We start from the raw sequence: 13,306 nt of genomic DNA, 5'->3' as shown, positions 1-13,306 counted from the left end.
AATAAAACAAAATCACCGCGTTCCAATTTTAGTAAAATAATGAATGATATTCCATTAGTAATGAAAAAGGGTGGAGGGGATCCTTATATGTGTAAATGTTGTTCAGGTCGATTAAATGGTGCAAAAAATAGTTAGAACTAATATGAAAAGTATGAAAAAATATCTCGTAATGTATTTAACCATAAAATCGATTATGCTCCTGCAGAAGTGTCTACTTGTTACAAAATCTTATATATATTTAGCCGTGTAATTCGAGGAAGCAATGAAGAAGCTTTTGGAAGGTGGTTGGTCCAGGCTTTGCGGACTAGTGTAAGTTCTGTTATGTAAAGTTGTTTATATTATATTATATTATATTATATTATTTTATATTATATTATATATTATGTTATTTTATAGTTGGGACTAGTGTACTTCTTTTCGAAGTTATACTAGTGGGTTTAGTATTGAATTGAGAATTATTTTAAAAGAAAGTGAAAAATGTATTTATTGAATTTGGAATTCTTGTTTCTAGAACTGTAATCTTAAAAGATCTTGGATTAGTTTGGGGTCATAGATGTTAAATATCTTCTGCTGGCATTTGTTTATTGATTAAACAATTTATCTTGGATTGAGGTTTCATCGTGATGACCAAATCCTCTGACCCCGTATATGGATTTCATTTACTAAAAAAAGGTCGCCCTATTCGAAATGAACAAAATATTATATATATATATACATATACATATATATCGTAAACGAGGATATAGTAGAGGTTGCAAACAAGATGGTATTCAACTTGGTTTTGGAAGATAATGTACTAAAACTTGTAGAGACGGTCGTCTTTCAGATCGAGCCCTTGAAGTAGCGCCTCAAGTTATAATCGAACAACTCCAGCAAATAATTTAAAAAAATATGGAGACATGGGTAAGAGTTCTCGCATATCTTTTTATTACTAGCAGAATGGGAAGCGAAAAGGAAATTCTATAAACATTACTCGTATGTGCACGTGACACATTTTACTTGAAATATGTGTGGTGAGTTTATCAAATGCACGACAAGCCCTCGTTCGCTTCCATATTTAGGTTCCTCCAGTTGAGTCGCAAGTGAAAATCGTCAAAGGTCTCATTCAAATCTAATTTATAAATTAATCAATTGCTTCTTCTTTTATTTTTAACATTTTCACAAAATAATGATTTTTCTATTTCAATATAATTTTTTTTGTTAGGAGTACTTTTATTAATTGAGTTTAAGTCAATAAGTTATAAGTGTTGTCAAATTTTTGAATTTGAAATTTTTTCTATTTTGTTTTTATAAAAATTATAAATATAATATACATTTATAAAATATATTTAAATAATTTTAAAATATTTCTTTAAATATGTATTTATGTCAATTTATATTTGTTCATGTCGTGTAACAAAGGTAAATTCAAAACCGCCTCTTAATTTATTTATTTAATTACAATTACGTGTTTGTGTACGAAAAAGATAAACCGAAATACAAAAAACAATTGTGTCATATATGAAATTGTTGACTGTAATTGTACCGTAATAATATGTATTTATGGCAAAATTATTATTTATTTCAAAATGAGACAATAAAAAAGAACAAACAATTATTATTTCAACCAAACAACCCTCTACTACAAAATATTAGCGGTCCAAAATATTATTAAAAAATCCAATCTTATAAATACTAGGGGTCCAAATAATTATTACAAAAGATAACTTTTCTCGTAATAATATGAGATCTTGCATGCATTAATGTGCGTCTGCGAATTAAATTTGAACATATGTCCTAACAAGTCAATTCATAACTATTTTTAATACAAATTTGGGGTTAGGTCGATTTTGGTTACCTACTCAAGCCCAAGACCCCTTGCAGCGTTACTTCATTTCAGAATCAAATAAATTCCTTCATCTCCAAAACCCCTCTTCGCATATACTGTACATACACACCCATGCTCTATACCTCAGAGTATTACCATCTTTATCACTAAAGCTCAGACCTTTTTACCTTAAACCCCCCAATTCGTATATGTTTAGTTAAACCTGACAATTCATTTGTTTTATATACTCCCAATTCGTATATGTTTAGTTAAACCTGACAATTCATTTGTTTTATATACTTTCACATCAGGAAACTTTTATGTTTAGTTTAAATGAATAGTAAACCAAAACATGACTAGTTAAAAATTTGTTTCATGTTATGTACATTCATGTCATAATTTCGTGTCATATTTTGTGTAATTTTAAATAAAACATTTTTTTAAATATTAAAAATTTTAATCTCGTCCCGTCTGGCTGGCTGTTTGGCTAACATAGAAAAAGGGTAAGATTTCGTTCCCGAGGGATCTTAATTGAGTCAGTAAAGATAAAATATATTTAGAAAAATACTTCTCATGTAACTAAAGACATATGTTTTCAACCGAGAAACAAAACAAGCTCATTGCATTTTTAGTAAAATGAAATAGTAAGGATAATCCATTAGTAATGAAAAGGGGTGGTAGAGTTATATGTATATATGTTGATTAGGTCGATTAAAGGGTGCGAAAATGGCTAGAATTGAATGCGAAAAGTATAGAAAAATATCTCGTACTGTATTTAATTAGAAAATCGATTATGCTTTTGTGGAAGTATCTACTCATTACGGAATCTCGAGTGTTAATGTGTAAATTTTATACACTGCAAAAAAAGTCATGTTATATCTGAAACGAACAAAATATAATATATATAGTAAAGGTAGATATAGTGAGGGTTGGTAGATGTTAATATCCTATTTAAATTTGTAATCTGAGTTTGTCAAATGCACGACAAAACCCCGTTCGCTTCGAGGTCCAGTGCGCTGGGCTTTTGCCTAAACTGACTTCTTTTCTTTTTCTTGCAGATTCGAGCCATTCTTCACGAGCTTTTATTCCACAGAACTGGAATTCTAAAACCCGACACGGCGCGGGCGCGCGCTTGATCAACGCGGGCGCGCACTTGATCAGCGCGGGCGTGCTGACTTTCTGTACTTCGGGCCCAGTCGCGCGCTTGATTAGCGCGGGTGCGCTGGGCTTTTGCCTAAACTGACTTCTTTTCTTTTTCTTGCATTCGAGCCATTCTTCACGAGCTTTTATTCCAAAATCACCTTGACACCAAATTAGCACCAAAACAATGCTAATTCACCTGATTACCTAGATAATGCCTGAAATGCAAAAACACTTGAAACATGTTAAAATACTTAACAACTTGAGTACAAATGCATCAATTCAAAGCTTATTAGAGCATTATAAAGTGTCATAAATGCCACTCAACAGCTGACCACCCCTATTCTGATTATGTCCATGCCACTGTCCCTGTTGACCACTCTGACCTCTACACACTGTCTACCCTATACAAAACCCTGGTCATCCTTACCCCTCTTACTACCGCTGTTAGACCTGGAAGTCCTGAAATCTATGCGCTCCTTCTTAACGTCCTTTGTCGCATCAACCACCACTGCCACATTATCAAATTTAAAAGAAATTATGGAACCCCTCAGATAATACTTCAAACCCCATTTAAATTTATCAGCCTGCTGTGCAGCAGTCCCTGTAACCGTCCCAACAAATCCAGCCAATCTTATAAACCTCGCTATATAATCTGTAATCCTCATATCATGGTGTTGCGCAATAGAATAAAACTCCCTCAAATAAGCCTCCCTATTAGCATTAGATAAATATTGCTCATAAAACACCTCCTTGAATCTCTGCGATTCCAAAACCTCTGCATACTGCTCTCCTCTAGTAGCTTCACTCCTCTGCACCACCTTTGAGCATCCCCCTCCAACTTATACACAGCTAACCTGACCTTCTGAATCTCATTACAACCCAGTGCATCAAAAATCTTTTCAAGTTGAACAAACCAATTTTCAGCATCAATAGGAGTTGATGCTACACTAAAAGAGTATGGTTTCTGCTTCACAAACCTCTCCAACCATACAAACGGCTCCAACTGATACCCCTTACCGTTCTGATTCTGATTCTCATTGCCATTCTGATTTCCTTGTCCATTCTGATTTCCCTCCCCATTCTAATTTCCTTGTCCATTCTAATTTCTTTGGTTTGCCAAAGCTTGTTGTACATCCTGAGCCACTGCTTGCCCTATCATCGCAGTAAGCTCAGCGGGGTCAATGTGAAATGGATCACGTCTAGGAGGCATCTATAATATAAGATAGCGAACAAATGAAGATTACGTGATTAAATATGATGGAGTAGTTACAAATAGGTTTCAGAATGATGAACTAGAATGAAATGATAAAGCGCAGAATGAAACAAAATTAAAATAGAATACACATCTTATCGTCTACCCAAACTCACAGGTAACCTAAGTCGATTTTCTACAAGAAAGAACCTAAGCTCTTATGCCATCTCTGTAACACCCCCTTCTTAAAAATTAAAAGGATGTATTACCTATAATTCATAAACCTGCAAACAAAGCACTAATATATTTCTAAACAATAAATAAACAGTGTAAAATCTCCAAAAATACTATTAAATCTCCAAACTGTCTAAACCAATAATATAAATGTTGAAATCTCTAAATAAAAAATTAAGTCTAGATACTGATAAAGTCCAAAATTCTAATCAATACATGGGATTGCTCTCCATCACACAGTCCTAGATTTCCCATAAGCACATGCCAGAAAAAGAATACGGCATGAGCCAAACGCCCAGTACGGAGTTGGAATACGATTTATAAAACATAAAATCAGAAATGAATATTTCACAGCTTATAATAAACAATAATTTTAAAAACAAGCGTGGCTGAAACAATGGGGGTTAGGATATTTCACACTGAAATCAGAACAGATACAAATTTACACATCATAGGGTACCTAATGTGTGCAATAGAATGGATAACGTGTACGGCATATACAACATCACCATAAATCAAATCACAAATCAAATTCTGGGTGCACCCATGTATCCTGAACAAATATCAAAATGGCCAAATGCTCCTCCCAAGAGCTAACAAAAGGATACGTCGTGACCAATCACACTGTCACGGAAGTGTCATGTCACTGGTACCGCAATGACATAGATTTAGTACCCCTACAGATGGTTAACTCCGTATACCCTAAATCACACTAAGGGTTCAAAATAAAAATATTCTCGAAAAATTTAAAAATCTCCTGAGATAAATGATACAAATTTCCAAAGCAGGTGAGTGTCATAAATAATTTTTGAAAATAGCATACACAGATATCTAAATTTTCAAAATCAAATTTTAAAATAATTTTCGGAAATTCAAACAGTCAAAGCAAATATTAAGGGAATGAACAGAAAGTAGAACGAAATGAATCAAATAAATATGATGGACAAGAGGAGTAGCGCTGAATAAAAAAGGGACAAAATCTGTAACTCGAATTTCGCAACTAAAGTAATTTCAAAATCTGCAAACGATTTGTTAAATCCCCGACCCGTGATCTGATTACAAAATTATACTTTATAATTAATGTTTTTTGCTTCTTAATTTATTCAAAAATAATATTTTTATCAATACGCAACTATTAGGCTCCGAACCAGTACATTACATGTCCTCAAATTTAACACTAAACAGACCAAATGTCATCTCATTATTACATTTATAATTATACAGTTTGTTCAAACGAATGCACCTAACTATCACAGTGCTTACTAATTTAATAATACATGTACTTAGAATAGTCAGATTGCAAATTAACTACTATTGTTCACCTTTATTAAATAATTAATTATAAATTATGACACTAGTATATTTGGACTATATAGTATAATTGGACTAAATACATGTACACCAATTAAATTGTTTTAATGGTAACTGGCATACATAAAATCAATTTAAATTATAACAAATAAATAATTATACCGAAGTATTGAAAACCCCTCACAAAATTTTAATTTTATATAAATAATTTAAATAACTTGAATTATCCAGGAGCCACACTATCATAGTCCAATCAACCGCAATTAAATAAAAGCTCACATATGCATAATCTAACTTAATAATTTTAAACTGACATGAAAATTGGAATTGAAGCAGCAGATCTTGTGGATTAAACATATGTATAAATAATTAATATAATTCGCACTTGAATAATATAACATAAATAACATTATTATGGATACCAAAACTGAATGTTAACAAAATACAACATGGTTCCTAATTGACACTAAATGACATGATTTTACAACAAAGAAACAAGCATGGCCATACACTTTATTACGGAATTTGTGTATTGTGTGTGCTCTATCAATAATTGACAAGGTCAGATGTGAAGTGCTTAGCTATATGACTAATTATAATTACAGAAAATACACAATTACCTTATTCAATAAAAACAAACAGAAAGACTACTACAAGGATCGCTGACTCTGTTTTCCTCTCATTCTCTTTCTGCCTGCTCTTCTAGGGTTTTTCTTCTCTTCTCCTTTGCTTGCGTAAATTAAGAATGCCCGTATGTTGATATATATATATATATATATATATATATTACACAAGGTATCCTCTAACTATTAGAATTAGAATTATAACAACTAATTACTATTACTTTTGTTTCTATTTTATTTAGCAAATGAAATAAAATCAATTATTTTAATTTTAATTCAAATCTAATTATTATTATTATTATTATTATTATTAAATTCTCGTATATTACATATATAGCCCCTTAAATAGGATTTTGTCCCCGGGATTAAACAAAACTAAAAACTCGTACCTGAATCGAATAAATACGGATATTTCTCACATTCTTCTAATTCACAAGTAGCATCTCTCTCCGGATGATTTTTTCACAAAATTTTCACAAACGGAATGGCGTTCTTCCTCAAAATTCGCTCCTCTCAAGCTATGATAGCCTCAGCTTCTTCCTCACAAGAAAGATCCTCCCTAATCTTATGCAATGGATACTGAACTACATGTAATGGATGATATTTGTAGCCCCTCAAAACAGACACATGAAACACATTATGCACATGAGATAGTTGTGGCGATAATACAACTCTATAAGATACTTCCCCAACTTTCTCCATAACATCAAAAGGTCCAACATTTCTCGAACTAAGCTTTTCCTTCATACCAAAATGCTTCACACCCTTACAAGGAGACACCTTCAAGAACTCATGATCACCTGGCTCATATCCACCAAACTTCCGTTGTTGATCCACATAACTCTTTTGATGTGATCGGGCTTCTTTCAAACTTTCTTTAACTTTCCCTACCTTCTCATTAGTGATCTAACCAGATCTGGTCCTTCAATGACTCTTTCATCAATCTCATCCCAACAAGATGATTCCCTACACCTTCTACCATACAAAGACTCAAATGGTGGCATACCAATACTTGCATCCCAACTACTATTGTACGCAAACTCTACTAGATACAAATATTTATCCCAACCACATGTCCACTCCAAAGCACAAGCCATCAACATATCCTCTAACGTCTGGATCAATATATCCTCTAACTGTCCATCGGTTTGCGGATGATAAGCTGTACTAAAATTAAGCCGCGTACCCCAAGCTTGCTGGAACCCCTTCCAAAAACATGATTTAAATCTCGTATCCCTGTCTGAAAGAATCGACATAGGCATACCATAAAGTCTAACAATATCTCGCTGAAAAATCTTTGCCAACTCATGAACAGGAGTAGTCTCTCTAATAGGCAAAAGTGAGCGGACTTAGTAAGTCTATCAACCACCACCCATATAACATCGTTCTTCTTGAAAGTCCTCGGCAAATGAGTCATAAAATCCATAGTAATATTTTCCCACTTCCAAACAGGAATATCTAGCTGTTGCAACAATCCACTAGGTCTCTGATGGTCTATCTTCACTTGTTGACATGTAAGACACTTCCCCACAAATTCAGCTATGTCTCCCTTCATTTTACTCCACCAAAAGTGCTTCTTCAAATCCCTATACATCTTAGTGGAACCTGGATGAATAGAGAATGAAGAACTATGAGCCTTCTTTAAAATTTCCTCAAGAATTATCGGGTCGGCTGGCACACACAATTTACTACCCAACCATATCACGCCCTCATCATCAACACGAAAATGTTTTTGCTTGCCACCTTCCAACTCGTATCTAACAGCTTCCAAACCTGTATCACTCTTCTAAGCTTCCTTAACCCTTGAAACAAGATTCGGTTCCACTTTCAAATTTGCAATGCTACCACTTGATCCTCTAACATACAACTCAACACCCAAGCGCTCCAAATCTGAAATAAGGTGCGGCAGAGTAATGAGAGATGCAACACTCCCAAAGTTCTCCCTACTAAAAGTATCTGCCACTACATTCGCCTTTCCTGGATGATACTGAATATTAACATCATAATCTTTAAGAAGTTCAAGCCACCTTCGCTGCCTCATATTAAGCTTCTTTTGAGTAAAAATGTATTTGAGACTCTTGTAATCAGTAAAGATGTCACAAGCCTCACCATACAAATAATGTCTCCAAATCTTCAAAGCAAATACCACTGCTGATAACTCTAAGCCATGGGTAGGATAGTTCACCTCATAGGATTTAAGCTGCCTAGAGGCGTAAGAAATCACTTTCCCATGCTGCATAAGAACACACCCCAATCCTTTCTTCGAAGCATCACTATAAACCTGAAAACCTCCACTGCCTGATGGTAACACAAGTATTGGAGCTGACACCAACCTCTTCTTCAACTCTTGAAAGCTCTTCACACAATCATCACTCCACTCGAACTTAATTCCCTTCCTCATTAGCCGAGTCAATGGCAAATCTATAGAAGAGAATCCTTCCACAAAGCACCTATATTAACCTTTCAAACCCAAGAAACTTCTCACCTCCATCACATTGCTAGGTCTGGGTCAATTATTAATAGCCTCGACTTTCACAGGATCCAACTCAATAATGCCCCTACCAGACACAATATGCCCCAAGAATGCCCTTCCTCCAACCAGAATTCACACTTTGAAAATTTTGCAAACAACTTCTTCTCCCTCAAAATTTAAAGTATAGTACGTAAATGCTCCTCATGCTCCTCTCTGCTTCTAGAGTATATCAAGATATCATCAATGAAGACCACCACGAATTTATCCAGATAATCATAAAAGACTCGATTCATCAAATCCATAAATACCACTGGTGCATTCGTCAACTCAAAGGACATCATGAGAAACTCATAATGACCATTACGAGAGTGAAATGCAGTCTTCGGAATATCTTTACCCCTTACTCGTAACTGATGGTAACATGATCTTAAATCTATCTTCGAAAAGTACTTCGCCTCTTGTAACTGGTCAAAAAAGTCATCAATGTGTGGCAAAAGATACCTGTTTCTGACAATCGCCTTATTCAACTCTCTGTAGTCAATGCACAACCTCATGGAACCATCCTTCTTCTTCACAAACAACACAGGAGCGCCCCACGGAGACACACTTGGCCTGATAAATCCCCTATTCAACAACTCTTGCAACTGCTCCTTCAATCCTTGCAACTGAAGTGGCACCATTCGGTAAGGCGTCTTAGAAATAGGCTCATCAACCGGAACAAGTTCAATAGTAAACTCCACCTTCCTATGTGGTGGCAAACCCGATAGCTCATCGGGAAACACATCCGCATACTCTTTTACAACTGGAAAATCCATGATATAAGGTTCATCCTTCGATGTATCCTTCACGAAAGCAAGGTAGCCATCACAACCCTTAGACAACAATTTATTCGCCTTTAGAGATTTAACCTCCCCCTTCGGCTGAGTCCCTTGGTATACAAATTTTGGTTTATCTGCATCCCTAAAAATCACCTTTTTTCCTTGACAATCAACTATGGCACGATGTTCACTCAACCAATCCATGCCCAAGATAATGTTAAAGCCATGCATCTCCATTGGAAACAAGTTAACCTTATAATTTCTATTTCCACAACTATCAAACACTCTCGATATACATCAGATATAATAACAGAATTCCCCATTGGGGTAGCAATAGACATATGATGATATAATAAAGAAGGTCAAATGCCAAGATGACGAATAAATGATAAAGACACAACAGAATGGGTCAAACTAGTATCAAATAACATAAGCATCGCGTCTACCAACAAGAAGTGTTCCTAAAACTGTACCTGAATTAGTTGTTGCATGATTTGCAGTTAATGCAAACACTCTGGCTATAGGATTCTGGTGACTGCCACTACCATTACAAACGTCAGGTCCTCCTCTACCAGTATTGCGTGACATTGTACAATCCTTCGCCCTATGGGACATGCTACCACATAAGAAACAAGCCCCGACCTGTCTGTAAGCTGTTCTATAAGCCCAAACAGCTTCATCAAGCTTCAAAGACCAATCCTTCCTTGATGAACATACGACTTTCTCCAAAATACGCTTGATCTCTCTGTTAGATACCCCAGCTTGACCATTCGTATAAGGATAATAAGCTGTAGCAATGCGATGATTCATATTATACCTTTTCATCATAGCAGTGAACTTGCGATTGCAAAAATGCGACCCCTCATCACTGGTTATGACTCTTGGAGTTCCAAACCTTGTGAATATCTGCTTATGAAAAAATCAAGCACCACTTTCGCATCGTTCTTTGACAACACCTTAACTTCAACCCATTTCGACACATAATCAACCGCCAACAAGATATACTGATTGTTACAAGATGAGACAAATGGCCCCATGAATTCAATTCCCCAAACATCGAAGACTTCAACCTCGAGAAGCACATTAAGAGGCATCTCATCCCTTTTAGACATATTACCCACCCGTTGACATCGATCACATTTTAAAACGAACTGATGAGCATCTTTAAATAATGTCGGCCAAAAGAAACCTGCTTGAAGAACACGAGATGCTGTCTTTTCTCCTCCATAATGTCCTCCATAAGCTGTTAAGTGGAAATCTCGCAAGATCCCCCCCCCCCCGTTTTGCTGTAAGGAATACATCTCCTGATGATTTGGTCAGCTCCTTGTCGAAAAGAAACGGCTCATCCCACATATACCACTTTACTTCATGTAGAAACTTCTTCCTTTGAGCGTAAGATAAGTCGGGAGGCATGATATTACTCACAAGGTAGTTCATAATGTTTGCAAACCACGGTTCTTCTTCTTGCACTCCAAACAGATGCTCTTCGGAAAAAAACTCATTTATCAATGTCTTATCCAATGAAGTAGCATTAGAATTTTCTAAATGCGAGAGATGATCAACGACTTGATTTTTAGTTCCTTTTTTATCCTTGATCTCTAGTTCAAATTCTTGAAGCAAAAGAACCCATCTAATCAATCTAGGCTTCGAGTCCTTCTTTGAGACGAGATATCAAACTGCGGAGTGATCAGTGAAAACTGTCACCTTAGTCCCAAGTATATAAGATCGAAATTTCTCAAACCATAGACAATAGACAAAAGCTCTATCTCCGTAATAGTATAATTTAGTTGGGCACCATTTAGGGTCTTACTAGCATAGTAGACCATATGAAATATGTTTTTCTTTCTCTGCCCAAGAACTGCTCCAACTGCATAGTCACTTGCATCGCACATCATCTCAAAAGGTTCATTCCAATCAGGTGCAGTTATGACTGGTGCCGTGATTAAACTCTTCTTCAATGTCTCGAAAGCTGCGAGGCACTCGTCATCAAACCTGAAAGGGACGTCTTTCTCTAGAAAACTGCACAATGGCTTCGAAATATTAGAGAAGTCTTTGATGAAACGCCTGTAGAACCTCGAATGACCAAGAAAACTGCGAATTCCTTTAACAGAAATAGGTGGAGGAAGATTCTCAATGACCCCCATCTTGGCCTTATCCACCTCAAGACCCTTACTAGAAACCTTGTGCCCAAGAATAATGCCCTGTCGCACCATAAAGTGACATTTCTCCCAATTGAGAACCAGATTGGTCTCAACATACCTCTTGAGAACGTGTCCAAGATTTTGCAAGCACTCATCAAATGAATCTCCAAAGACTGAGAAGTTGTCCATGAACACTTCCACATACTGGCCAATCATGTCATAAAAGATGACCATCATACATCTCTGAAATGTGGCTGGCGCACCACACAGACCAAAAAAAACTCGTCTGAAGGCCAAAGTACCAAATGGACAAGTGAAGGTAGTTTTCTCTCGATCTTCTGGAGCGATACAAATTTGATTATAATCCGAATAACCATCCAGAAGACAATAATACTCATGACCAGCCAACCTCTCGACCATCTGATCAATAAAAGGCAAAGGGAAGCGATCATTCATAGTGGCTTTGTTCAGCTTCCTATAGTCCATGCAAACTTTCCATCCTGTGACTGTTCCAGTAGGAATAAGCTCATTCTTCTCATTTGCTACCACAGTAATTCCACGTTTCTTTGGCACACATTGAACCGGGGTTACCCATGAACTGTCAGAAATAGGGTAGATGATCCCTGCATCTAGCCACTTAAGAATTTCCTTCTTCACTACCTTCTTCATGATCGGATTAAGTCTTCTTATGCATGCAATAAGAAGGGCTGATTCCCTTGATAACTATTATAGTCCAGCCAATTGCCAATTTGAACTCTATTAGAATCCTCAAAAGCTTTTCCTCATCACTACCTGAAAGGTCAGATGCAATAATAACAGACAGAGTAGATGCATCACCTAAAAATGCATACCTTAAATGCTCAAGTAAAGGCTTAAGCTCAAGAGTGGGAGCTTCCTCAATAGATGGCTTGAGGCATTTAGGAGCCTTGTTCAATTCCTCCATTCCAAGAGATTAAAAAGGCATATCAATCTTCCTCTTCCAGGGATAAGCATTTAAATATTGCAAATTGTTCTTCACCTTCGTCATCTTCACTATCTGAATTCCCCAACACGGCTTTTTCTAAGGCATCGGACCTTAGCAATTGGTCAAGTTCTGATGTGACCACTGAATCAACCAACTCCACTTTTAAGCACTCCTCATTATCAGTAGGAAATTTCATAGCGTTGAACATATTAAAAGTAACATCCTGATCCAACACTCGCATTTTGAGCTCACCCTTCTGCACATCTATCAAGGTTCGGCCAGTTGCCAAGAAAGGTCTTCCCAAGATTATGGAAATCTTCTTATCCTCCTCGAAATCAAGAATTATGATATCAGCAGGGAAGATGAGTTTATCAACCTTGACCAAGACATCCTCCAAAATACCTCGCGGATATGTAATAGAACGGTCGGCTAAATGCAAGGTCATATAAGTTGGTTTGGGATCAGGTAAGTCAAACTGCTTATAAAGGCATCAGATTGATGATATCTTCAAAGTCACATAGCATCTGTCAAAAGACACTTTTCCAATAATACATGGAATAGTGAAGCTTCCTGGATCCTTAAGCTTCGGAGGTAACTTCT

General features: G+C 36.2%; 1 protein-coding gene across 1 annotated transcript; it reads right to left on the bottom strand.

Annotated features, from left to right (window-relative positions):
• Positions 1–6,823: 6,823 nt before the first annotated feature.
• LOC141684992 (uncharacterized) lies at positions 6,824–9,838 on the bottom strand. The gene is made up of 4 exons (XM_074490121.1): positions 9,343–9,838; positions 8,592–8,731; positions 7,222–7,596; positions 6,824–7,129 (listed from the first exon to the last, which is right to left on the bottom strand). Exons 1-4 carry the CDS (start codon positions 9,836–9,838, stop codon positions 6,824–6,826), a joined length of 1,317 nt encoding a protein of 438 aa, XP_074346222.1.
• Positions 9,839–13,306: the final 3,468 nt, after the last annotated feature.

The sequence above is a fragment of the Apium graveolens genome, chromosome 9 (assembly GCF_009905375.1).
Source record: "Apium graveolens cultivar Ventura chromosome 9, ASM990537v1, whole genome shotgun sequence".
Taxonomy (NCBI): Eukaryota; Viridiplantae; Streptophyta; class Magnoliopsida; order Apiales; family Apiaceae; genus Apium; species Apium graveolens.
This window is presented reverse-complemented; position numbering and strand designations above follow the sequence as displayed.

Bases quoted from the DNA above. Each gene is read 5' to 3' on its own strand.
- LOC141684992 (XM_074490121.1), bottom strand. From the start codon at position 9,838: ATGGAGATGCATGGCTTTAACATTATCTTGGGCATGGATTGGTTGAGT. The intron at 7,597-8,591 runs GTTTATAGTGAT...AAGATTTTTCAG, and splicing joins CAGGCAGTGGAGGTTTTCAG to CGAGATATTGTTAGACTTTA. The intron at 7,130-7,221 runs GTTAGATCACTA...CAACAACGGAAG, and splicing joins TCATTGAAGGACCAGATCTG to TTTGGTGGATATGAGCCAGG.